This window comes from Ammospiza caudacuta, chromosome 11 (assembly GCF_027887145.1).
Source record: "Ammospiza caudacuta isolate bAmmCau1 chromosome 11, bAmmCau1.pri, whole genome shotgun sequence".
Classification (NCBI taxonomy): Eukaryota; Metazoa; Chordata; class Aves; order Passeriformes; family Passerellidae; genus Ammospiza; species Ammospiza caudacuta.
The window spans coordinates 27,613,068-27,640,011 of record NC_080603.1 but is presented as its reverse complement, the minus strand read 5'-3'; the positions used below and the strand labels follow the sequence as shown (position 1 = coordinate 27,640,011).

The 26,944-nt window shown below is 41.8% G+C and overlaps 2 protein-coding genes across 6 annotated transcripts; one reads left to right on the top strand and one right to left on the bottom strand.

The window, feature by feature from the left end:
- Positions 1-1,053: 1,053 nt before the first annotated feature.
- COMMD2 (COMM domain containing 2) lies at positions 1,054-6,432 on the bottom strand. The gene is made up of 5 exons (XM_058812312.1): positions 6,310-6,432; positions 6,147-6,224; positions 5,197-5,279; positions 3,765-3,938; positions 1,054-3,270 (listed from the first exon to the last, which is right to left on the bottom strand). Exons 1-5 carry the CDS (start codon positions 6,374-6,376, stop codon positions 3,073-3,075), a joined length of 600 nt encoding a protein of 199 aa, XP_058668295.1. The 5' UTR covers positions 6,377-6,432; the 3' UTR covers positions 1,054-3,072.
- A 657-nt stretch (positions 6,433-7,089) lies between these two features.
- On the top strand, positions 7,090-26,886 carry RNF13 (ring finger protein 13). 5 transcript variants are annotated; one of them, XM_058812597.1, is made up of 11 exons: positions 7,177-7,216; positions 7,681-7,727; positions 10,548-10,675; positions 12,750-12,830; positions 17,060-17,185; positions 19,098-19,185; positions 20,886-20,976; positions 21,477-21,582; positions 23,660-23,753; positions 24,108-24,188; positions 25,431-26,886. In XM_058812597.1, the coding sequence occupies exons 3-11, from the start codon at positions 10,562-10,564 to the stop codon at positions 25,793-25,795; spliced, it is 1,146 nt and encodes a 381-aa protein (XP_058668580.1). In that variant the 5' UTR covers positions 7,177-7,216; positions 7,681-7,727; positions 10,548-10,561; the 3' UTR covers positions 25,796-26,886. The 5 variants fall into 5 exon arrangements, with proteins under 5 accessions (XP_058668579.1, XP_058668578.1, XP_058668582.1 ...); XM_058812596.1 differs by lacking the exon at positions 7,681-7,727 and having other exon boundaries at positions 7,090-7,185; XM_058812595.1 differs by lacking the exon at positions 7,681-7,727 and having other exon boundaries at positions 7,092-7,216.
- Positions 26,887-26,944: the final 58 nt, after the last annotated feature.

The window sequence follows — 26,944 nt, the reverse complement described above, 5'->3', positions numbered from 1 at the left end:
CGGGCGGGCCGGGGCCGTGCCGGGCCGGGGCCGTGCCGGGACGGGGCAGTGCCGGCGGCTCCAGCCCGGCCCCCGCGCCGCCCCGCCCGCAGTTATGCAACCGCCGCGGAAACTTTGGGCACGGGCCGGCCCCGGAGGCCATCGCGGCCCGCCCCGCCCGCGCCCCCTCCCGCGTCGCGCTCGCCGTGCCGCTCGCCGCCGGGGCGTCCATCGGCTGCGCTCGGCCCTGGGCTGCGCTCGGCGCCGCCGCGACCCCGCCGGAGCGGCCGCTCCCGTCCGGCCCCAGCTCGCGGTGCCCGGGCAGCCTCCGGAGCGCTCTGTCTCTGCCCAGCTAAGGAGCTTTGCTCCAAAACCATTGTTCAGAAAGTTAATGGGCGATACTAATTTCTGAAAGCAAAATGATGCTTAAATTAGTTCACGTACAAGTTGAATTGCGCGATTTAGTGATGCTATAGCTATGGGGAGGAATTAAGCATTTGTAGTGACATACACAGCAACCATTTCGCTGTGATTTGGATAAGGTTTGGTCTTTTGCTGGCGAGTAGGAGTCCTGTGCAGAGCTGTATGTTACGTCCTTCCAGCTCACTGTCCACAGGGGTAGTTTCAAATGCAGGCATGATGCTTTGTGGGTCTGCTGACTGCCCGTTCAGTCATTTGTCTTTGATTTACCCTATACTAGACATGAGAGCTGTCATCAAAGTGCATACCTGAGGTTTTCTATTATTAATAAATACAATTGTTGTTTTAATCTTGTTTCATTCTTTGGAGCGTTTGGAATAACTTTTGCATAGCAATGTGACCGAAAATTGTTTAAATTCAGAAGCTGTGTATATAAAGAATAATATTGTTCACGTTCCAACACTTAAGTGTTGGTTTCTACAGAGGGAAGCATCCAGTGTTTTTATGACTACACACATAGAGATACCACACATTGGCTAAATGAACACAACTGTATTTTAGCAATGCATTTGTTATTTTATTTCTGTGTATTGGACAGACTCCAGGCTATGCTGATTGATAAGAATACACCCCCCTCAGTAATCAGAATCTACACTAGAAAAGTCTTAAGTAATGTTTTTCTGAACTTTATTCCTTATTTCTTTAAAATAAGCATAACTTCTCTAAAGTTGCATTTGGCTTCTCTAGTGGAAAATGTGGGCCTGACTGAACCATCCTTGTCCCTCAAATGAATGTTACATATAATGTTGGTTATGTAGATTCTCAGAGTTGGAGTTTAAACCTGTACACAAACCACAGCTAGGTCTGTGAAACAAATCCTGTGCATTTCCTGATGGCTTTGCTTCAACAAATATTCCTTGTCAGTTACATTTCGTCACATTTCCTGTTCATATTTCCATTGGCTTAGCAGATCTTCTTGAGATTTGTTTTATTGTTCTTTGTTTCTGTGGGGGTCTGGTGGTTTTGTTGTTTTGAGGGGTTTTGGGGTTTTTTTTTTTTTATTTTTCCTGACATCTGCTGTGCTTCTGGTCAGGAAACCCAGTACTCCTGAGACTTATGTTTCACTTCCCAAAGAATTTTTGTACCGTTCTTCTACAACTTCGTATTGGTTCCTTGCTGCAACAAGCTCAAAGACCAGTGCTAATCACAGTACCTGCTCCAGGTATATGCAGACATCACATATCATTTTTTCTTTCCTGCAATATTCTTATTTAAATCCTTTGCATATGAGATTCTGGGTATGTGTGCATGTGGTTATTGCACAGATAATGATCTGAACACGAGTGATTTTTCATACAGCCTTTAAAAGGGCTGTTTTTGCTTCCAGGGCTCTGTTTCTTTGAGTAAAGACAAACCACACACCTGTTCCATTCCTTCCCAGGTGACATGTCCATTCAAGGGAAGGCTTTGACAGCCTCATGCATGGGGCCATCTCATCTATGTTAATTAGACCACTTTCATAAGCATGGCCTCTCATGGGTGAGTACATACACATCTGTCCCAAACGTAAGCCACATTTATTACAGTCAGAACTGTCTCTTCAACAAGATGTGTTTCAGCTGCGCTTTTTACTGAATAATACAATTATCTGCTATTGTACCACTTGGTATAGGCTAAAGGATTTTTCTCCAATAATTTGAAAGTGATTAAAACTATAAGAATAACTTTTCATAGAATTGTTGTAATTAGTCTTTGTTTAGAAATACAAACTACCTTCTTTGGACAAAAAAATATGACCACCAGCTTTCAGGGCAAGTGACTCAATATGCTCAAGTCTGTGGAAGACAAGGACACTTCCATCACAATGGGGTTGGAGTAAGTGATAAAGGAACTAAATCATAAGTATGATGTAGAAAGCTCCTTATCATTATTTCTTTGTTCTCATTGCAAGACTTTACATTGTAAAAAAATAAGTCAATAACATTATTTTATCTCAATTTCACATGATGTTCAAATGTTTTTGAATAGTACAGAGATTTTGCGTTCATCTGAAGGATTTATTTTACTCAGAATCCCCAAGGAAAACCCTCCCCCTTCTCAGTTAGCACATGCTTCAGGATATGACCCATGTGTAGACTGCCAGCACTTACTGTGATGCCAATCAGCTCTAGAGCAGCTGGATTTTTTAAAATGTTTACAAGAGAAAAAGGCAAATGTGTTTAGATTCATCAGGCAATAGTGAGATGACACAAAAAGTTTCAAAGATCTCTATTTAAACCTTCTGCTTTGCTGCCCTGAGTTCCAGACTATGGCTGGAGTGAGGAGAGATAGAATGAGGGAAACCACTCACCTATGTATTGGCTAATCTTGTGTTTCACCTGAAAACAGAGATCAATTACATAAAAAATACCAGTCAAAAATCCCAAGCAGTAATATTTGATCACATTTAATTACCATGTACTATATATGAAGATGATTGTGTGAAAAAGGTCACCACATATAGACGTGCGAAGCTGGTGGCCAAGGATATTTGACCGGTATATACTGGCTCAAGGTCCTGGCACAGGAAAACAGTTCATCTGATCCAGATGTTTATTTTTCCTCAAAATGTATTTGTGAGCAGTGTTTTGAGTTGTTTTACAAACTGCTTAGCAAGACAGCAGAGAACCAAGGTTATTTCATGTTGCGCACTATTCTTCTGCAGTGGTTCATCTTCATCTCCCCCAACGCCTGCTCCAGCTGCTGGATAAGGTGAAGAAGGGTAGCAGGTTCAGTTTGCAACACCTGGGCAGTTTGATCTTCATTTTGATTAAGATGTAGCTTCATAGTCACAGCAGGCTTGATCTGTTGTCTCAAACTTCTGCTTGCAAGCTGCAGGAGGGGTTCAGTGGAACAGGAACACAAAAATGACCAATGGTTATCAAAGTTTGTTCTTAACAGTTCTCAAGAGCTTTGTAGAACCTGTTCACACTAATGTTCAGAAACCCTTTGCATCCACATTAAAGATACACACAAGCTACTATTGTGTTTTATAATTAATACTAACCCGCTTTAATCTATGCTTTCATAATATTTCTGAAAATAAGGTAATAATCTAGACCAAATATGTTTAGTATATGTTAATATTTTAAAAACATCTATAGAACCATGAATTCAATTTTCATCAGGCAACAAGTGCTTTGCATAATTACATATCCTGTTCATTTCACAGCTGTCCGTCTGTGGGACACTAACAAAGTCATGCCACTTTTAAATACATGAAGTACTGCTGCCTCAATTGTTTTTAGATTGTTTAGTAGGTTTTAATTATGGAAAAAAAAAATGTGAAGGAAAGGATGGAATACTAAAAACATCAGAGCAGTCACCTGTACATCCAGTCTCCACTCCAGACTGTGGTAGCTGGGAAGCCTTGGTGCCAGCTCTCCAAGAATGCTCCTGATCTCTTTCCTGTTGTCGAGGTACAGCTGGAGCAAGGATTTGTTCAATTCATCTGAGAATCCCAAAACATTAATGGAATCTTGGAAGTCAACCTCAGAAATCTGGAAATAGCAATTTAGGCCAAATAATCACCATTATTTCCTGAGAACCAAATAAAACTGTAACTAAACATCACTTATGCTATGGTGCAGTTATTTATTTATTTTCCTGCAGGTATGTCCAAGTACAATTCTACACCCTGGACAAAACAAATATCCAGGTTTTAAAGGATCTGCAAATGTTGATGTATTACTGCAGATTTGTATGAGATTCAGAAGCAGTTTTTTTTAAGAACATTCAACCCCATCACATGTAAGCCTTCATATCAAAGACCAAAACAGCGTGAGGGAGCACCTCAGTTGTGTCACAAGGCACGACATGCTGTGTGAATCCATTTGTGAGGGTGTTGCTGTGCCACTGATAACCAGAGTACAAATACCCAGCAGTGATCTGCACATGAGCAGCACACAGCACAGTGCTCAGGCTCCTGGCCCAAGGGCCCGAGAAGCTTCACAGGCCTTTGTGCTTACTGCAGCAGCCTGGCCCAGCACTGGGGAAGCTGTTAGTGAGTCCACAGAAAACACCACTGTACCTCTGCAATGCACCACCCCGCAATAACAGTCTGTAACCAGCCACATCCTACCACAGCACACTGTAACCTGCCACTCAAGACCCCTTGTTTCAAGGAAAGGCTCTGCACCATTTCCATTCCCTCCTCACCTACTCTTGGGAGCAACACTTGCCTGAGTTTCATCAGGCATTCCTTGTCTCTGCACTCCTTCTCCATGTAGTCATTGCTCAAATACTCTACTATATCAATAGTTACTAGTCTTTCTGATGGAAACAGTAATTGTCCAACTACTAATCATTTAGTAGTTAATTTGCTTATAGCCACTCAAACTTTTGGTGCCAAGAGCTGAAAAAGCTCTCAAACCCACCACACTGGATAAAGACAAGGAATGCTGAACAGGGGGCTAGTCTAGCCCACATCTTGTGCAGTAGCTGAACAACAAACTCTTCATTTGAGTTTTATTATTTAGAGTTTATCCTGAAGTAAGCTTCTCTATATGCAATAAATTACACTACTAAAACGTTGTTAAATTTTAGCGTCAGACACTGAATACAAATTCTAGAGTCATACATGTAGACACAATGTTTCAATAAGACAACAGCATGAGACACCTTTTTCTGAAATTAAAATAATACACGTCATTAAATTTTGAGCTATCTTTTCCCCATTCACCAGTATCTTTAGAGGCCGAAGTGTCCAGAAGACATCTCTAGAGTATCCCCAAATTCCTCATGAAAAAGTATACTTGCCATAAGCTTGGAACTCTCAGTAAGAAGATACGCTAGTCCTTCAACCCCGTGCTGAATGATGTCAACGCTAATGTTCAGCTTTCCTTTAAAGAAAGCACAAAGTGCTTTAACTTGCTAACTATCACAGCAGCGAGACTCAAAGCTGCAAAGTTATCAAATGCTTAATGTGCAAAATATGCTTAGAAAAAGAAGAGGGTGTCACGCCCTTCAAATAATAATGTACAGCATATTAGCACAAAAAACTAAGAAAAACACAAACCAATTTCTTACGGCATGGTACAGAGAACGGTTTGTGTCGGAAAAGGGGTGTCCGCAGCCCTCCCCATCCCGGGCACGAAGCACCGACCCCCGCGGCGCTGGAGCTCCATGCCGCCAGCCCTTTCCCTCGGCCCCTCTCCGCCGTGCCCCGGGGGCTTGGCAGTCCTTCGTGGCCGGCGCAGAGCCCACCGCCTTCCCGCCCTCCTGCCGCGAAATCACCACGGCCCGGCCGGTCCCCCCGCTCCCCGGCCGGTGACCCCGCTCCTCACGGCCCGGCCCACTTCCCCCGCTCCCCACGGCCCGGCCCGCTCCCCACGGCCCGGCCCGCTCCCCCGCTCCCCACGGCCCGGCCCGCTCCCCACGGCCCGGCCCGCTCCCCCGCTCCCCACGGCCCGGCCCGCTCCCCCGCTCCCCACGGCCCGGCCCGCTCCCCACGGCCCGGCCCGCTCCCCCGCTCCCCACGGCCCGGCCCGCTCCCCCGCTCCCCACGGCCCGGCCTGCTTCCCCCTCTCCCCCCGGCCGCGCTCCCAGTCCCAGTCCCAGTCCCCCCGGTCCCCGCGCTGCCCGGCCGGTCCCTCCGCTCCCCGGCCCGGTCCGCCGCCCCCGGGCCTGCTTTCGCGGCTCCCCCGCTGCCCCCTCCCCGGCCGGTCACCCCGCTCCCCGGCCCGGTCTCCCCGCGGCCCGGCTCTCACTGGCGGCGGACTCGCAGGCCCGCGGTGCCGCTCCCCGCCGCAGCTGCTCCAGCGCCAGGCGCCCCAGCTCGCCGACGGCTGTAAGGACAGAGAGAGAACAGACTCCGCTGCAGCCCCGGCCCGGCTCGGTTCCGCCCGCCCGCGGACCCGCCGCGGCCCCGACCTGCGCCGCCGGCCCGCGCCAAACAGCCCAGGTGAGCCCGGTGCTCCGCCGACAGCACCAGCAGCATCGCCGCGGCTCCGCCACAACCGGGAAGGGGCGGCGCCCCGCAGGCGCCTGCGCGGGGCCGGGGCCGCGGGGACAGCCTGGGACAGCCTGGGGCAACCGGGACACCCTGGGACCCGCTGGGACAGCCATGCCCCAGATGTGCCCCAGCCCATGCCCCACCCGTACACCAGATGTGCCCCAGCCGTGTCCCAGCCCGTGCCCTAGATGTGCCCTAGATGTGCCCCAGCCCGTGCCCCAGATGTGCCCCAGCCCGTGCCCCAGCCATGACCTAGATGTGCCCCAGCCCGTGCCGCAGCCGTACCCCAGATGTGCCCCAGCCGTGCCCTAGATGTGCCCCAGCCGTACCCCAGCCCGTGCCCCAGATATGCCCTAGATGTGCCCCAGCCCGTGCCCCAGATGTGCCCCAGCCCGTGCCCCAGCCATGACCTAGATGTGCCCCAGCCCGTGCCCCAGATATGCCCTAGATGTGCCCCAGCCCGTGCCCCAGATATGCCCTAGATGTGCCCCAGATATGCCCTAGATGTGCCCCAGCCCGTGCCCCAGATATGCGAGGCGCTCCCGGAGGCGCCGCTTTGGCCCCGGAGGCGCTGCGCGCCCCCTGGCGGCGGGGCGGGAGCCACCGCGTAGCCACGCCCCCGGCGGGGCCGGGCCCGCCCCGCCGCCACTGAGTGACAGCCCCCGTGGCCAATGGGCTCTCCCGGGCCACCGCCCGCGACGGAGCGGCGGCAGGCGGGACTTCCGGCGCGGGCGCCGATCGCACGGAACGCGCCATGGCGTCGGCCTAGGCCGCCCGGGGACCGCGGGCCGCAGGTGAGCGCGGGGCGGGTCCCCCGGGCCGCAGGTGAGCATTGGGGCGCGGCCGCTAGGCTCCCTGGGCGCTCCGACCGTGCGGCGGCCGAGCACTTTCGGGCCTGCTGCTCCATTGCGCAGTGCTTATTCGCCTCCACCTTTGGAGTGGCGGGGCGGGGCCCGGTTCCGTGGGCGGCTTAGGCCCTGCCGGGGCTGAGCCCGGCTGGAGCGGCCGCGGTCCCGGGACTGCGGGAACTGCCGGGAACTGCGGGAGGGAGATGAGCGACGCGGAGCGGAGGCCTCTGGAGCGCTCCCCGAGCGTCGCGCCTGGCCCGGTGGAAGCTCGACCCCTGGTCGCGCGTTCCGTCCCTTCCGGGTGTGTGGTATTGAGGCGGGCTGGGGCTGCTGGTTGGGCTTGTGGGATGATGAGTAGCGTCGAGTCTGACTAGCTGAAAGCCAAGTTCTTAGTAAAAACGTTAAAATTAATTGAGAGGAGTTCTTCCTGCATCTTAACAGGTGTGAATGCTGATCTTGCTTCCCGTGCGTCAGTGTCCAGTTTTGTGGTAGGTCTGAGATGGACATTTGTGTCAGTAATGATACGATGGCATCAAAATGCAAGAATTCAGATATGGGGAGATTAGAGAACGTGAATGAGAATTACTGTTATTAGTTGTCTAGTTTTTGTTAATCCTCTGCTTATGAAATTTTGGAAGGTTCAGCCCAGTCTACCAAAATATTTGGAATTTGTCACGAAGTTTCTGTATGTTTATATGTTTGTTTTTGTGATTACTGTAAGATTTACAATCACATTTGGCTTTAAAAGAATGGAATTTAAGTTTGTTTCATACAAATGTACAAGTTTTTTTTTTTCAGAAGTGGGAGGGAAAAGCTGTTTTATTGAGAGAGTTAAAATGTAAACATAACCATGTGAATATAGAATTGCTTTGTGTTATGCTCTGAAACAGATTTTGAGTTGATTGAGATACAAATATCTAAAAATTTCATATTTAGGTGTAGTTTGTGAAGCCTGACCTGTGAACATTTGCCAAAAGCTATGAAAATTCCTGTCTGTGTCTCTGAGTTGTGCAATACATTTGTGACCTTTATCTTATATGTGCTTGGTGTGTTTACTGCAGGGGCGTTTTGCTGCTCATAGCTGTGCTGGTCCAGCACACCCCATGTTTTCCCCTCCTCATTTCAGACCCATGACAGAGGGATGCAGCACCTCAGGCACAGTTCAGTTTGTGTGTTCTAGCATGGAGAGTGCAAAGAAATACTCAAAGTTATTTAAGGACAACTTTGTCTATACACACTGGTAAATCAAGTGTGAAGCGTGGAAGGTTACTGCAGAGTCAGGTTGAACTTGTTTTGTTTAGTTTACAGTAGAGCCCTTTTCCACACACCTGCCTTTCTGTGTGCTCTGAGCTGCCTCCCTCAGCTGAGAGGGGCATGCTTTCCAACGAGCCACGGAATTTCAGGAATTGTAAGGCTTTTTGGCTTGCGTCTGAGACGTCAGATCCTGAGCACAGAAGAATTTGTGTGCGTGTAAATTGATGGGGAAGAGTGCACTGTATATGCATTTTGTGTGTCTTGTGTTTTCTAAGCTTGCTTAATACTCTAGTGGTTTTCTCTGTGCTGGACTTACTGTGTTGGTTAAAGTGCTCTGGTAGCTTCAAGTGTATTGTTGTTTCTGTCATAGTAAAAATGGCTGTGTATTTGAAACAATGGTTCTTTTATCCTCCCAGTTTCACTGATGTTCTCTTTTTTAGGGCAGGCTGATGAGAGAATGCGATAAATCTTAATTTAGTAATAAAAGTTCATTAGTTGTGTAACTCACTACTATTTCTTTCCTGTGAATGTAACTTCATTTCTGTGAACCAGTTGAAAATTTCACAAAGCATTATATGTCTGATGGCCAAGTTGGAATCATGTTGTTAATTAACAACATTAAGAGTTGTTAATGTCATATCAGTTTTGGAGAACAGAGTGACAAAACTTTCAATACTACAGTTGAAAGTATCAGTATCAGTTGTTTCCTCCAAATACTACTAATAAGTTCTAATTAACTTCATGTTAGCTTAAATCAAGTTTATCTCTCTGGTATTTGCTTTAATTAATGTTGAGAGCCCCACATTATGGGAGAATGCTTTTTGATTGAAAAACCCATGAAGGGTAGGTCCGAAGGACAGGAATTCTTAGGTTTTTCTTGATTCTGAAAAAGAAAGTAGTAGTAGTAGTAGTAGTAGTAGTAGTGTTGGCTGTGATTTCTCAGTTAAGTCAATAGTTTTCAGAAGAAATAGCTACAGTCAAATTAAAACAAATTCACATGAAAGCAATTGTACAAGAAGCCACAGCTTGGAGGTTTTTGACAAAAAATTGTTTCAACTAACATTTTGTATGACTAAATAGGGTTTTTTGAGAAGTACTTTATTAATTACTCCAGTAAAAGAAGTTAGTGGAGATCCAGATGTTCAGATAATTACATTAAGTGCATACTGTGCACTTTTGCAACTTGTCTGTTAATTAATTTAATTCTTATAGCTATGTTGGACCCAGAAATGGACCCATTATTTTGTGTTACAGCTATTTTATGTAATTTTCAGTAATTTCTTATTTTGAGGTTGGAAGAATCTCTAGAGACATTCAGACAGCTGTGAACCCTACAATTCTCTTCCATTCAGAGTGAAAGTGGTTACATTTCCCGCTGAATGTAGCACTTCATTGGTGCTTGTTTTGTACTCTGAGTATGAGGTGTAGTGGAGCATGTTTATTTAAATTCTGAATGTGAGATTTTCTAGCTTGATCATGTTTTGGTGTGAGCTTTTGTAAAGGGAATAAGATACTTTGTGCTTTCTGTATTCTTAAGAGGTTGCTTGCCCACAGTCATGGTGTAGCTAAGCCTGAGAGAAATCTCAAGTTCCTTCAAGTTGGTATCACATTGCTTTTGTAAGTGTATTTTTGGAATCCATACTTTTAGTGGAATTTTTCAAGGTGCATCAGGAATTTTGCTGATTTGGATTTGTGCTAGAAGAAGGGAAGTTTAAAATGAAGTGTCTAAGGATGATTAATGTAATGTGAATGATCATCCCTTTGTACCCCTTGCATTGCTTTGTGGTGCCTGAAGCCTTTTCAAGTCTTGCTCTTACAGATTTTGTTGTTTAGCATGCTGTCACTCCCATGGAGGGACATGCTTCTAGCAAAAGGAACTTCTAAAATAATCATATAACTTCTAAAATAACCCTGTAACTTTAAGATTACTTGTTTCTCAAAGGTATACATTGAATAATATTTTGCATATGAAGAGTTTTAAGTGACCAAGAGTCCTGTAAAATGACACAGGAAAGTATTTGATGTGTGCCTTGACTCTGATTCTTTTCTTGCAGGTATTGAATAAAATATGCTGTTATCAATAGGAATGCTGATGTTGTCTGCCACTCAGATATACACTATTGTGACTGTGCAGTTGTTTGCCTTCCTGAATCTTTTACCTGTGGAGGCAGATATTTTAGCAGTAAGTATAATAATACTTTTCTACATGGGTGAAATATCTATGACATTGAATTCTCTTCAACTGTTCCATTAATTAATCAGTTGATACTATTCTGTAAAAACTTTTTGAAGAAAAAATACACAGAAACAATGCAGATAGATAATTGCTTTATCATGGCACTGACGTGATCATTTTATTGTGAAATTTTAAACTTTTTACTGTAAGCACAATTTCCCTTTCCCCTCTTTTCTCTGTCACCAAGTCTGAGCTTCCTCTTTTTATGAAAACCTAACTCATTCTTGCTTCTTCCTCTCTTAGAAAAGTTACTTAAAAGAAAACAACTCACTCAACCTCAAAAAAGAAAAAAAAAGAAAAACAGAGCACTTTGGAAATCTAGTTGGCATTCTTTTCCTATTTAAGCTTTGTGTGTAGTATTCTAAAACAATACTGTATAAAAATGAAGTGTGTTTTATTCTTAGATATTTGGAAGTTGCAGATTTATTCTGAGAATATCTTGAAGTAAGAAACTAAGAGATTAACTAGATACTAAACTGCTGTACAAAGGAGCCAGTGGAATGCTTAAAAGATGCTCAGAAGAGGGAATGTTTGCATTGTGTCACATGGAATTGCTGGTGCACAGATCACTTACAGTCTTGAGAGATTTCACCATTTAATGATTAACCATTTGTTAGCAAAGCTCTGGCCAAAGTTTTTGGTTCCTACCAAGGAAAGAAGTTCTTCTTTTCCCTTTACATTTAGGAATGGTCTTATGCTTCTATGTGCTCATATAGTTGCAGCCTCGAAGGATCATGTCTATGTGAAGTGCTGTTATGTGAGGATAAAACGGGGTAAAAAAAATAGGCTTGTGTCAAACTCCTGGCTTAAGCTGGGGCTTGTCAAGTGACTCAAGGGCAAACTGGCAGTAGCCTGAGCTCAGGACGTTCTGAAGAAGGTGAATGGAAGGTGGTGCACTGGTGCTCTCTGAACGAAGGTCAGGAGGAGAGATTGTGTGGGGCACATTGGTTACATAGAATAAAGAAACTTCTTTGAAATTTGGCTCCATTCCTACCTCTTTCCCCTCAAAGTCTGTGGGAAGAAAGCTCTTTCCAAACATTGCTCCTTTGGAAGACTTCAGCTAAATCATGGCAGTGTTTTTCTCTGAACTGTAGTTTGAACTCTCCTGTCCCAGCCTGGCTGGTAGGAAACATCCCTCTGAAACAAACAGGATCCTTACTTGGCTGTTCTGTGTGACAGTTAGATGATATGATGAATAGACAAACATTTCTGACTCACCAAACTGTTTAATAAAACAACTGATGCATGTTCAAGTCTGTTAACTGTAGAGTTCACCACTTTTGCAGGAAACTTTTTTTAATAAAAAAAATATGCCATAAATACACAGTATTTTTTTCTGTTTGAATTCTGTATTGGTGTGGCATGTTATACAGCCAGAGAAGATGAACTAAGAAAGGGGAAACAAAGCTTGCACGTATTTAGGGTCTTTTACAGTATTCCTCTATGTTAAAATTAAAACTCGTAGTTATTATAAAACAAAACTAGAGATACTTTTCAGCAACTATTCCGAATGTATAGCAGGGAATTGGGAAGGGCTGGCATATGGAGGCTACAGTAAAGCAACTCTTAAAAGTTTGCTTTCCCTGTATGCAGGTGAATTCAGGGCAAAAGACCCACCACTACCATCCAAAGAAAACTCCACATCCAAGTGTCCCCGCTCTTCAGATTTTTGCCTGCTTGGTTTGGTTGTAGTTTCTGTTGTGCACATATGATAGTATTTGAATTTTATACAGTAGAAAGAAAGATTTGCCATGTAAATAGTTCAACAAAATATCTATTACTTACTTTCTTGTTTTGACAGCTAGATAAGAAAAGAATGATGTTAACATGTGAGTAGAAGACAGGTGGAATCAGCAGTTTTGTGATTTCATTGACATGGTCACAAGATGTCCTATGTCTGATAAATCTAAAAAAATACTTTAATCTAAAAAAATACACAGTGATATTTGGTTTGTTTATACTTGTTAACTATTTGTCTTGTTGCAAACCTAATTTTTTTTTAACAAATTATTTCTCTTAGTATAACCTTGAAAATGGAACCCAGACATTTGATGATCTACCTGCTAGATTTGGCTACAGACTGCCAGCAGAAGGCTTGAAGGTAAAAAAAAAAACATATGTGTGTGTGTGTATATATATATATATATATATATATATATATATATATATAGTGCTTTTTTAAGCTGAGCTAAAGTTTATTTTCTTCCAGTGTCTGGTATGGAGCTGTGTTTTGGCTTTGTGCTGAACACAGGGCTGATTTTACAGAGGTGATTTTGTTACTCCTGGGCAGTGCCCCCACAGCCAAGGCCTTTTTGCTCCCACCTGCTGCCACGCTGGTGAGGAAGGTGGGAGTGCATGGCAGGCTGGGAGAAGGCACAGCCAGGACAGAGCACCCAAAATGATCAAAGGGGTATTGCAGACCCTGGGACATCATGCTCAGTATATGAACAGGGGACAAGGAAGAGAAAGGCCTTTTGAGTATGGTGTTTGTCTTCCCAAGTCACTGCTGTGTGCGATGGGCCCTGCAACACCTGCCTGCCTATGGAGGCAGCAAATTCGTTCTTTATTTTCCTTGGCTTGTGTGTGTGGCTTTTGCTTCTCTTATTACCCTGTCTCTGTTTGGACCCACAAGTTCTTTAGCTTCTACCCTTCCAATTCCCTCCCTGATGCTGTGGGTGGGGCAGTGAGTGAGTGAGTGAGCAGCTGCATGGGGCTTGAGGGCAGGGCTGGCTGGGGTAAAACCCCCACAATCCTTTTTGGCACTCAGTGTGAGGCACAAAGGGTTCGAGATAATGACAGATTTGATTGGGAAGTGCTAGATTGAATTTGAATATGTTTAAATATGTTTGAATATGTTGAATATGTTTAAAGAGAACTGTATCTGCTGAGCATTTCCTCTGCAAGCTAAAAAAGATAAAAATTAAAGGAATGTAGTGCCAAGGAAAAAAAAAGACAGAAATTATTAATCAACTGCTCAAACAAAACAAATATGCAAAGGATCTGATGCTGGCTGTGAAAAGGCAGATTCTTTTGCAAAGAAGTGAATTTTGGTAATTCACTTTGTCTACTTAAGGAGATTTTGCTGTAATTTTTATCAAATATATTAAAAATAGATAAATAATGGAAATCTTACTAAGAAGTTTGATAGACCACTGTTTTCTGTGTTTTGATGGCAATACTGATACATGATGTCAGTTACCTTGCACTGGAATCAGCAGAAGACAGACTAAATTTTGTGTGATACAGTTTTTTGAAAAATCTGTTTGGAAGATTCATTGTCTCCCTACAGTCCGACATTGGGAAGCCCCTTCACCCTGTGAAGGGGTGGCATGGCAAGATAGAGGCGTGTGGCCCTGGTTAATTATGCTGTATAAAGCAACTGTAGCTCAGTTTCTTGGGAAGTTACAGCTGCTGTCTGTTTGCTACTCCTGTTGCATTGCTGAAGCTCAGGGGCTGCAGCTCTGCAGTGGTGCCTGTGGGCTGTGCCCAGTGCTGGGGTCCAGGGCAGGGATTGTGGTTGATCCTGTGCCCTCTCCTTACATGGTTTCCCTTCAGTGAGAAGGTCTCCCCATTCTCCCAGTGCCCCTTAAGGCGTGGGTTACACTCATGCTCTTTTATTTTACTCTGTATCAATATTTGAGGAAAATGCAGATACACATATACATTTTTGTTACTTATCTGTTGGAGTGTCTTCTTGAAATAGCATCATGTTCGGTAGGGATGCTGGGCCATGACTTGAAAACTGGTCATAATAATATCAAGAGAAGGCACTAGGAAGTGCTGATCTATTGAATTAGCAGAAAATATGCAGGTGGCTTTTAATTATTTTTAAAATTTTTCTTAATCCCATTTTCATTGACATGGAAAAACGTATAAATATTATACCATATGGAATTGTAAAAGTCACCTAGTATTAGAGAAGACAGGAGTAAGATGTAAAGGTTTGCAAATGTTAGTGGAACTGGAAAGGGAAAAATTGTATTGACTTCATGTAAAATGATTAATATGCAAAAACTGTCCAAGATGGATATGGCCATGGGAATACAGGTTAGGCTTTATCAGTATTTTGTGCTGGATTAGAAATTCTGAAGACTTGATGTCTTCTGAAATACAGCCGCAAGAATGTCATTTACAGCAGGATAATTACTTTTCATGTCTTTAGTGTGGTCAGTACACTCACTTGGAAGACAGGAAGATCTGTAGGTGGACTGAGAGAAACTAACAGAAGAGAGATGAAGTTGAAAATAAAATGGGAAAGAACTATGAGAGGTTAAATAAATGCATCTTCCTTAGACAGCAGTGATAAAGCGCATTTTGCTCTTTCTGGGTTCTGCTGAGGTAGTAGCTGTCCAGACATACTGGTGACAGTAGTAACTGGTGTGAAGGCTTTTATTCATAACTTTTATCTCTGTAATATAAGATAGAGGAGGTAGAAACTAAATTATTTTAAAATAAATGTCCTATGGTGATGTTAATGCTGTGGACTGGTGTCACAGTTCTGTTGCTTAGAAAAGTACATAAAAGCCAGGTGAATATCCAGTTCAGTTCTAGTCTTCACATTCATGGAAGTAGTTGCTGAGATTATGCATTTTGGTGTGCTGTGCTGAGTTCAGCATCAAGGGGCAAGGTCTCTCTCTCTCTGGCTGCCTGACCTGAGGTGCTCTGCAGTGACAGGAACCGTTTGTTTCCTTTAGAGTCACGTTTGTACAAGTCAGTGTCAGTAAGTTTGTTCATTTTAAATAAAATGTATTTTCTGTTTCACTCTGGCAATTGAAACACTTGTGCATGAGAAAGGAGGTTGTGTCTGGTCATCCAGGCAATTTAGGGCTTGTGGAAAGTTCAGGCTTCTTTACTTTTTTTGCTGTGGCAGTGGCTACATGGAATCAGTCATGTGGCAGTGATTCATCTTGCTGTTCCCTTTGAACAATGTATGAGGGTTTATGACTGAGTTGTGTTTCCTTTTACAGCTTAGAATTTTAAACAAAAATTTAGGCAGACCACCTTCCAAGTTCTGGAGAAGAGGAGTTTGTATTGTATTAACCCCTTGGAGACCGTGAATAGCCCGTGTGGGCAGGAAGTTGTTTTATGTTTATTCTGTCTGTAAGCCTGTAGGGCCCCAAAAACTGCCTCTGCAACGTTGTTAATGTTGCAGTGTTGAACGTAACCCCTATGCAAGGGAAAAAAAAAGGAAAAAAAGCTGGTGATAAGGTGAGAGTGGACTGCTCTTTAATTCCATGTTGCCCTTTTAATCCCAAAGGGTAATAAAGTACTGCAAGAATTCCTGTAACTCAGGAATTTCTGTGCAATTTCCCTCAAGCAAGCTTCATTTCCATGCCCAGTGAGTGTTATCATGGGGAGAAGGTATGTTAAAGCTGTGTAGTTGTTTACTGACTATATTGGGAATCAGAGGGTGATTAAGTGACCCAAGTAGCGAGCCAATTTAATACACCAGAAATAGATATAAGGAGCTTTGATTCTGACCTTTTTAACTCTTAGACAGCCCTGTGTCTTAATTAAGACAGATGTCATCACATGTGTAGAAATGGAGTTTTAGAACTGAATATTATACTAAAACTTTCTCTTTGCATTAAGATTTTAATTACTTTTTAAAAATGCTATTATATTTGTTACAATAGGATGAAATACTCTTTCAGATGGTGTGATTAAGATTTATTAGTAAGCAGGTTGTAAAAAACTATTTGTCAGATTTTATAGTAAGTGGCAATAGACTGTTGACAGAAGGCCACCATCTCAGCCACCTAAAAACTCAAAGATTGCTTCAAAGTTGATATTTCCAGAGTTTCCTACTTCTTGAAGCTTTCAGCTATAGCTTATTGAGCGATCTGTGCTTACCATAGCAAACCAGCTGTTTCGTATGCTAGGTCAGTGCTGGGGTCATATAGACAGAATTTTGCTTGTGTTCTGTTGTTAATTGGCGAGTGCTGAGTTTGTGTTGGTGTTTCTTAGGCCATTGTATTTGTGGTTTCCTGTATTAGTCTCATATGTCCTAGAACAATAGTTACACTATGTTAATGTAGTGTATGCTGTCTTCTTTTTTCTTGAATTACACTGCAGAGTCTGAGTATGATGGGATTAGAAAAACTGTATTTTCTTCTAAACTTTCTAATTATTTACAGATAGAAAAATTCTGATAAATCAAAATATATAGTCAGGGAAGTAGCAGAAATCTTGCTATGGTATAGGACTGAGCTGATAATAACAATTTTTTTAGCTAGTGTATGAAAATGTGCCATTTTCTTTCCATATACTTGACTACTGACCCTTTTGTTAAAAAGAAATTAAACTTCTTTTTCTGCTCCTGTTTTCTAGGGATTTCTAATAAATTCCAAACCAGAGAATGCATGTGAACCTATAGCCCCACCTCCACTGAGAGACAACTCCTCTGGTGCTTTTATTGTGTTAATCCGAAGGCTGGAGTGCAACTTTGATGTCAAGGTAAGATGTGATTTTCCCCCCACCCTCTGTTTCAAAGAGTTTATTGGTGCTTCAGAAAAATTCTATAGCTAACAGTGGAATAGATATGGATATGAAGGGAAGGGAAAATTTTATTGTCTCCAGACAGATAAACCAGAGCTCACCAAGTCCAACCAATGGCTTACCTGTGACTAAACACTGCTATGTGAACTACACCAGAGCACTGAGTGCCATGCCCAGGCTTTTGTTAAACACCTCCAGGGATGGAGACTCTACCATCTCCAATGTTTTATCACTCTTTCTGTGAAGAAATTCTTCCTGATGTCCAGCCTGAATTTCCCTGGCACAGCTTTAGACTATGTCCCCTTGTCTTACTGATGGTTGCCTGGGACAAGAGCCCTATTCCCACCTGGCTGAACCTTCCTGTTGGAGCTGTAGAGAGTGAGAAGATCACCCGTGACCTCCTTTTCTCCAGGCTGAGCCCCCAAGCTCCTTCAGCCACTCCTTGTGCTTTAGACCCTGCCCCAGCTCTATTCCCTTCTCTGGACATGCTCCAGCCACTTGATTTTTAAGGTCACTTCCAACCCTTAACGTTCTCTGATTTTAAAAATGCAAAATTAGAATGATTTCTGTTTGGCTTTCTTGAAAATTAATCCGATACAATGAGGCAGCTAAGGACGTCTTAAAGTAAATAGGGATCTTCAGTTTGTTGTTGAGTTTCATGAACTAAAAGGAGATTTCAGCTGTGTTTGCTTTTGCTGCTGTGTGGTAGATTCAGTTATGTGGTGATTGAACCACATAAATTCTACCTAGACTGTAGCTTCCACCTGCAGAGGCAGGTTCACTGCATGTCATCCGCCTTCACATCAGACTTGGGAATGGCACATAGTCTGTCCTGGGAATCCTGCCACTGTGTGTGCATATGGCTCAGTGGGAAAAGAAGGGGGGCAAAAGTCCTCTACTTCTGTCTCATGTTGAAAATGACAAGTGTTACAAGTGCAGGTATAAATTATTTCTTGATTTATTTATGCATGCACTATGGATATTTTCTGTGGTGATGCAATATTGGCCAAATTCTCAACCATGCATGTATGTTAACATTTCTAAGTGGATTTGCTTTTTTTTTTCAATATTGGAATTTCTCAAGGTGTCTACATTCTGCATCTTCCAGTATCATTGTTCTGCTGTTTGAAATAGTCATTACCAATATGGGAAGAGAATTGGTGTTGTTGGGATGAAACCCAAAAGTTTCTCAAGGTGCTCTAAGTGCTTTTTGCAGCTTGTGCAGAGATTTTTATACTGTGATGGATGCAGTAAAAGCAGTATCCAAGATGAACAGTTGTAACTTAGCTATGTTTGTGTTGGTAATATCAGTAATTGTCATTTACATGGACCTTGGGTTTTCCTTGTATTGATGAAAAGATGAGTCTATATTAGAAATGTAATTGGTACACAGGATGTGAATAGTTTTGTACCTATAGTTATAATTTTGTAGTTTTCCATGAGAGAGCTTCTTATACCTGGGCTTTCAGGTGAGATATTCCACATCTCTAAAGCACAGAAAAGATACTACTCATCTGACTTGATGAACTCTCAAGTGGTGATATCTAGATTACCAAAGTGAGTTAGTGCCTTTATTTTCAATTATGATGAAATATTTTTAACTATTTGTAGAAAGTTTTTAATTCTATTTTTGATATATATATATATAGTCTGTGTGCAGACAATATTAAAATGGCTTTCTGAAGAAATTTTTACCTGAGTGTAAAAATTTTTATATGATTTTGCTTTGAAAGGTGACACATGTTTTATAGGGCCAAATTATGTCCATATTAATCACTTTGTGGGAGTGCACCTTATCTCAGAAAGCACAGGCAGGCTACTGTATTTGCAAGCAATAGTCTTTCCAGTAAGCATTTTGTGTGGCTTACAGGTGTTAAATGCCCAGAGAGCCGGATACAAGGCAGCTATAGTTCACAATGTTGATTCTGATGACCTCATAAGCATGGGATCCAACGACAGTAAGTACAGGTATCACTTCTTCTCTCCTGTTTGAATTTCATTTCACCCACTGGAAACAGCAGCACCACCAAAAAAGCCACAAGAGCATCAACAACGAAACCACCACCACAAACGAACCAAAACCAAACTAAACAAAAAACCCAGATAAATCCTCTTGCTTTTAAGATATAATAACAGGAAATTTTGTGTAAGAACAAATACATTGACTTGTGCCTTCTCTGAACATTTCTTTTGGTTTTCCTTCAAATTTCAGTTTAAGTGTTCTGGGCTAGATTTATATTACTTATATGGAAAATAGCTGATGTATTCTTAGTTAAGTGGAAAAGTAGAAAATGCACATTTTGAAGGAAAGCAAACTTTATAATATGACATTTTAGTATTTAGAATCATAGAACCATTTGGGTTGGAAAGGACTTTAGATCATGAAGTTCACCTGTCATAGTCATTCCAGTTTGTTGATGCACTGTTGGATGCATCTTCCCGTTCCTCTGGACAAATACATTCTAGCATATCACCTGCATTAATTTTCAGTTGGAAAGAGAGTATTTAGAGACCAGTGCACCATTTACCATTCTTGTGTTAGCTGTTCCAATTTTAACCTTCATGAAGTGGATATGTTTAGAACATCTTGAAATCTAGTCACAGTGCTAGGTTTGTTCTGTGGTATGTGCTTTGTGTTTCAAGCAGTTACTGTTTTCTTTGTGGCATTTCTTTATTTTGTTCAGTTTTCAACCTGTTCAATATGGAACAAGAAAATAAATAAGAGGAAAATAAATTCTTTTCCAGTGGAAATGCCATTGAGTAAACTAGGAGTGAACTTTGACAAGCTACATGGGAGCTGAGTAGTCTGGGCAGTTATGTGAAAGTGGGTTTAATGAATTCTCAACCCATGTGAATCTTACTTTCAGGTTTCACTGAGTAACCAAAATGTAGAACAAGTTCCCAACACACACAGACCTCATAGAGTGAGCTGACGTTCAGCCACGTGTGCTTTTGCCTTGGGGAACCTGACTGCTTTGAGATGGACTAAACTCAGGTTACTTTGAGCTTTAAATGTGAAGTATTAGGGGGCAAATCAATACAATGTGAAGCTGAGGAGAAGGTTTTCTAGAATATGTGACTTATCTTTTGATAACTTTTCCTTTATTTCTGCCTTCACTGGTAGACAGAGAAGACAACAATTCATCCAGTTTCTTGAGACTGAGATATGTGTTGATTTTCTTCTTTCTGACCTTATCTAGCCACAGTTGTTTCCACTATGTTTATTTATGTTTGGGGTGAAAAGGAGGGAAGACAGATTAATTAAAACTTATAGAACCAGTTCACAAAATCATGTAAGTTGCCCGAAATTCTGGAAATCAATGGAGCTATGTGACTTGCTTGAATCTCTTGAGTGAAGAATGGTATTCTAGTTAAAATTATGATCCTGTTTTGTCAACATATTTTGGTTTTAGGCTGCCTCTTTCCCATTAGGAATTTAAATTTTTCTACCAGGAATAAATTCCCTAGAAATTGTGTAGGAAAAATAATAGCACTTATATGAAGTAAAGCTGTAACATGCATGTGCGTTGAGCTGGATGTCACTGTGCTAAAATATCGTTCTGTTGTGATAGTCTCATAATGTTCAGGTCTTGTATCTTGAGTACCCATACATTGTCCATGTAATAATACTTTTACTTTCCTGCTTTTTTTTATGCAGTTGAGATTTTAAAGAAGATTGACATTCCTTCTGTCTTTATTGGTGAGACATCAGCTAATTCTCTTAAAGAGGAGTTTACTTACGAAAAAGGGTAAGTTAACTCACATGCAGCTGTGTTACTCCTTGCATTAGATTGTTGTCTCTTTGGAATATTTATGGCTTTAAAGTAGGATGCTGTGATGACAGAGGTTATAGGTGTTTCAGGTGAAGTCTTATGGCTGAGAGCAACCTGTAATACTTTAGTGAATATTAATTTTGCTGTATGTTTTGATAGTCATGTAACATTTTTTTCATTCTGCTGTCAAAGCAGCTATAAGGTGGTTTTCTTGGTTTCTCTAGGTTTCATTGAGGTCAGTAAATAGTTTTAACTCAAAAAATGTTCTAAGAAACAGTGTTTTATACTTTTATTTAATTATCTTTACATTGTGTGGGTATGGACTGAATTTTGTCTTGCTGTGCACAGGTAGGGTTCCTGTAGGGTTCCTGTGTCTCGTGTGACAATCTTTTTAAAAAAATTTTATTGTATTTGCTTGTCAGCTTGTTCAGTAAGTTCTCATTAATTTAGAAGGTGTTATCTCTTCCTCCCCACAGTGGCCACGTTGTGTTAATCCCAGAGTTCAGTCTTCCTTTGGAGTACTACTTAATCCCTTTCCTAATAATAGTAGGGATCTGTCTTATTCTCATCGTCATATTTATGGTAAGTTTCTTCTTTTAATAATACTTTTTTCTTTCAAATCATCAGGTAAGTTTCTTCTTTTAATAATACTTTTTTTCTTTCAAATCATAATAATACTTTTTTCTTTCATCTGTCACTGAAGATAAAGGAAGAGTCAAGCTGTGTGTACTGCATATATCTGTACCATGCTTACATGTGATCCTTCAGTTTATCAATAAAACAAACAGGTGCAGGATTTTGTCAAAGGGATATCAGAAGCCTTTTGGATGTTCTCCTTAGCGTGTAACTGCTTGTAGGAATTGTCCTCACTGCACTCTTAACTCCACAAGTGCTTGTTTTTTGGCCCCATTCAGAGTGACCTTGTGCTCTTGTACACTGAGAGCATATCCTGCCTTACCAAACTTAATACTCATTAGTCCCACTGCTCCTGGGTGCAGGGCTCACTGTTTTGTACTGCACTCAGGTGTAGCTATGGGTGTGTGAGCACAGGGCCTCACAGCACAGAGCTCTGGTCTCACCACATGCATTGCTGTAGGGGTTCTCAGCTGGGACATCTCTCCTTGAAATGGGAAGGTAGCATAGTTGCATATTTCGGGATACTCAGCATCCCATTTTTTTTTGTAATCTATGCCAAAATTATTATTTTACCTTCTAATAAAAAGCAAGTAAAGCATCAACTGTTGTATAAACACTTAAAATATTTTTCTGCATTAGTATTTTTTGCACTGGAAGTTACATATTTCATTGGCAATCCCGGGCATGTTTGGCACAATTGCAATTGTAGCAGCTCTGAAAACAAAGCAGAATGATCACCTAAAGATGAATTTCTTTTTAGCAAAGTTTTTGCTACTGTCTTTTACAGTGTCCTTCTGTGCAAAACCACCCCAGGAAAGCTAATTGTGTACACAGGACGGTGGGTGCACTGTGGGAAGGGTCAGGCTGAGGGAGTTGCAGCAAAGGGCGCACACCTGGCTGGTGGCTGGGCTGCAGTGGTGCTCATCAGGGCTCAGTTTTATGGCCAGTTCTCTGCTGTGTTGTTGTCAGCAACCGATACAGAGGAGTTGAATACACACTGAGTAAATATGCCAAGGATACTAAACTAGGAGATACTGATTCCCTTGCATATAGAGAGGTCTTCACAGAGACAGCTCAACAGACTAGAGCACTGGACAATTAATTGGTGCAGTGAAATTGATTTCAGGGAGGTTCCAAATTGGATTTGGTCCTCATTCTTTTCTGATTCTGTCCCTGCTTCTTTAAGACAATCTTGTTTTTAATTAGGAGATTTACATGAGACTCTGATTGCTACTAAGGATCTGCATTACAGCACAAAAACTGCAGTTTGTGCATACAGCTTATTTTTTAGTTGTGGTGAAAGAGCCTGAATGAACAGTTTAGATTCAAATATCCTTTGTTCATTTCTTTGCTTGTCATCATATTTGAAAAAATGTCATATCACAGGTGCTAAAATTAGAAATTGAACAGAAATAGCATCCGGGACTATGAAGAAAATGGAAACAAAATTTTTATTACAGTTATTTGGAGAGCTTTGTATTACTAGTTATTTAGTTGTTTTGTTTTTTTTTTTTTACTGAGTGATCTTAGTATGGCATAGTATAACATGGAACAATAACTCAAAGTAAACCCTTTACTCCTCAACCTACTCTTTTAGCTAATATTGAAACAGTTCTGATGAATGTGGGAATAATTCTCTAAAAGACCTGTAATAATCTAAATCTGTAAGGAAAACTGTTCAAACTTACTGAATTGTGTTTTGCTCTGCAGTATACTTCCTGCTTTTTACAGGCCTCAGTAGAGGATTGCAGCAATGGCCATTATTTTATGTAGGATACATACCTTTTTTTTTCTCTTTCCTCTCAAAAAACCTTTGTGTACTCTCAGTTCCAAGTGCCATGTTCATGGAGAACAGCCTTTAGGCTTGTTTGGCTTCATCCTTGTGTTCAGCCAAGGAAAGAAGTTATTTTGTGTTAGCTAGGGTTCCTTTTCGACCAACTTACTGCAAAGCTTCATAAATCAAAACTTCTATTGTTCTTTTATTGGTGTAACTTACTGTTCATGTTATCTTGTCTGTTTCCAGATAACAAAATTTGTTCAGGACAGACACAGAGCAAGAAGGAATCGGCTTAGGAAGGATCAGCTTAAGAAACTTCCTGTACATAAGTTTAAGAAAGGCAAGTGGATCATTCTTTGTCTAACTCACTGGATCATATTGTTTTTAACTCCAGAAACCTTGTAAATCAAAGGGGTATTAAGTTTCAGAGATAATTTTGAGTACACTTGAAATAGGTAAAAGAGTTTTGAGTGAAAGCATACAAAACGTTTATCTTGGCCCTGTTCTCACTGCAATAGAGGAGTTCTAACACTTCCTTAATGGGAGCAGAGAAGGCCGTGGCTGAGCATTAAAACATTGCTTAAAAAAAAAATCAGTGCAGAAATTGCATGCAAGTTCCCAAGCCCATGTGCATGTCAGGAGGGTCTGCTGCAAGGCCTTTAAAGTCAAACTAATTATCAATTGCATGGTGTAGGAGATGAATATGATGTGTGTGCCATTTGTCTGGATGAATATGAGGATGGAGACAAGCTCAGGATCCTTCCGTGCTCTCATGGTAAGCAACTGTGTTTTAAGTTTGAATTTAGATTAAAAAGAGCTTTCCAAAACACTGTCCAAAACCTACAGTGCATATGTTTAGTAAGTGATTTATAAATCCCATTTTGCTAATATGCAAGCTAAAAGGCTAGCATTCCCACTTTGGATTTTCCTTGGATATACACATAAAAGAAAATCGGTCCCCTAAATATCAATATTTATTGTAATACTTTTACATTTAAATAAATAGGCCTTCACTTTCCCCAAGACAAATAAATCACAAAACTTAACTGAGCTCTTGGTGACTTAGAGGTACAGCTGAAGGGATGGGTCTGTCCTGGAGTCTGCAGCCATGCACTCCACTGCCTGACTGCACTTGGAAGTCAGTTAGTGAAATATTTTCCCTGTCACAGTCTTTCTCGAGTCCAGCCCATTGCAGATGTGTTACAGCTTTCTATACACAGCCAGCACAGCAGGTGACAGGCTGAGCTTTTACAACCTCAGTCATAAAACCAATTTCAGACCAGGCTGACAAACAAGGATTTCTCAGAAGAGAAAGAACAAGTCCATGGTATCTCTCCACATGGGGGACTGCAGAGGTAACCTAACTTGAACACCACCAGCCCCCAGCACCAGTCGTGTGTAGAACATGTTTCCAGTGTGCTTGACCAGGTACTAAACATGGTGTTGCTGGCCCATGTAAACACAAGCTCTTTGCCAAGTAAAAGTCTCTCTTACCAAGAAGAGCTGAATTTTTAATACCATAAGTAAGACAAATACTTGTTTTTAAACACAGCCAGTCTAGTTGCAGTGCCAGTTACAGACCTAATTTAAGATCCACAAAATCACACAGTAATGTCTTGTAATAATGAAGTGTGTTGATACATGTTGATGTGGAGGTGAGAGGATGGTGTGGGGATGATGATGATGGGCATACCTGCTGCTAAGTGGATGGAATTGCTCAAAAATCTTTAAAGTTTGTCGTCAGATGTGGCCTGTTGTACTACTGCTCTCATTCACTCAGTAAAAAACACAGGTATTCATTGCATAAACCCAAGTGACTCAGATCCTAAGCCCCAAGTGACTCAGATCCTAAGCCGTCAGGTGTTTTGAACAGGCTACATGCCAACAAATTTGGCACTAGAATTCTGTGTGAGTTATGTTCTAAAATTCTCCAGTGTTACTGAACAGAAATGGTTTAGCAGATTTCCCTGTCCTTTTCACTATTATAATGATGTCCTTGTATTTTATTTTCTAACAGCATATCACTGCAAGTGTGTGGACCCGTGGCTGACAAAAACAAAAAAAACCTGTCCTGTGTGTAAGCAGAAAGTGGTCCCTTCCCAGGGGGACTCTGACTCGGAGACAGACAGCAGCCAGGAGGAGAATGAAGTGTCTGAGAACACTCCTCTGCTCAGGCCTTTGGCCTCGGTCAGCACACAGTCCTTCGGGGCTCTGTCAGAGTCCCATTCCCATCAGAACATGACCGAGTCCTCGGAGTATGAGGAGGATGACAATGACAATGTTGATAGCAGTGATGCGGAAAATGGGATGAATGAAGAAAGTGTAGTGGTTCAGCTGCAGCCCAGTGAGGACAGGGAGTACAGAGTGGCAAACACTGTCTGAGACTACTAATGACCCATAGGTGTATGAACAAAAGGGTTCTTGAGGCTATTTACAAACCTTTGCATAGGGAATCTCTTTTAATCTGTAATCCATTTGGTTTCTTTGATAGGAGCAGCAGTTCATGTAGTAGTACTCTGGTTAAATCATTACAGGTAGATTATTTTTGATTCAGGTATTCAGTCACACATTCTGTCTTCTCAAAACCAACAGTTAAACTGGACTTCACAATGCTAATGAATAATGTTAATAGTTTATATCAATTGAAATATCACAGAGACTGTCTCCTGTTGAAATGGGATTTCTCTGGAAGTACTTTTATTTCCATTTTGTAGCTACAACTGGGTCATCCTGAGAGCAATATTTATTATATGTAGATATGTGTTACCCCTTAGGCCCAACAAAAACTGTATTTGCATGTTTGTATAGTTTTCCTAAAAATTGTCACCACTGCTGAAAGGAAAAAGTAGAACAGACCAATATTCTATATGCTGGTATGTTAAAGCAGAAGAAATTCCTTTTTTATCTCAACGCAGTGATTCCAAATGATCCTTTGGAGTTTGCCATGGTAGCTGAGTTTAAGCAGTTCTATTGGGCAATTCCCAGGATGAGGAAACTTAGAGTATATGTTTAGTTTTGAGCAATTCACAAGGTCAGGTCCACCATAAGCACATTATTATCCCTCCTTGCTGCTACTACCTTGTGTGGTTTCCAGTGAGGAGGTGGGAGCTAGGAGATAACCAAGACAGAGGTTTTGTTCCACACAGAAAAAAAAGTTTAGGGTAAGTAATATATTGATCCTTGGCTCATATACCTCTTACTAAGAGCATTTTATGCTGCATTAGTCTGCTAAACTGTATATAAAACATTGTTCTTTTCAAATACCTGATTTGAAAACAAGTGCTTACACCAGTCTCACAGAACTCAGTACTTACCAGTGTATCACAAAAAAGGTAGATTCTATATAATACCTCTGTAACTATGTAGAAAGTAAAACCATGCATATACTCAAATGGAGATTTTTTTATATGGCCTTGACTAAGGAAAGCTTGAAAGAATGTTAATAAACATGTTTTCCACTTTAAATATCAAAAGGACTTTATTGAACTTTTGCATCACTTGAGGCCTTGAGTACTCACCTCCATTACTGAG

Excerpts from the sequence above, each read along its gene's own strand:
- COMMD2 (XM_058812312.1), bottom strand. The coding sequence starts at position 6,376 with ATGCTGCTGGTGCTGTCGGCGGAGCACCGGGCTCACCTGGGCTGTTTG. Across the intron at positions 5,280-6,146 it reads GGCCTGCGAGTCCGCCGCCA|GAAAGCTGAACATTAGCGTT; the intron begins GTGAGAGCCGGG and ends CTTTCTTTAAAG. Across the intron at positions 3,271-3,764 it reads AGTGGAGACTGGATGTACAG|CTTGCAAGCAGAAGTTTGAG; the intron begins GTGACTGCTCTG and ends CCCCTCCTGCAG.
- RNF13 (XM_058812596.1), top strand. The coding sequence starts at position 10,562 with ATGCTGTTATCAATAGGAATGCTGATGTTGTCTGCCACTCAGATATAC. Across the intron at positions 20,977-21,476 it reads GAGTTTACTTACGAAAAAGG|TGGCCACGTTGTGTTAATCC; the intron begins GTAAGTTAACTC and ends TCCTCCCCACAG. Across the intron at positions 21,583-23,659 it reads TTCTCATCGTCATATTTATG|ATAACAAAATTTGTTCAGGA; the intron begins GTAAGTTTCTTC and ends GTCTGTTTCCAG.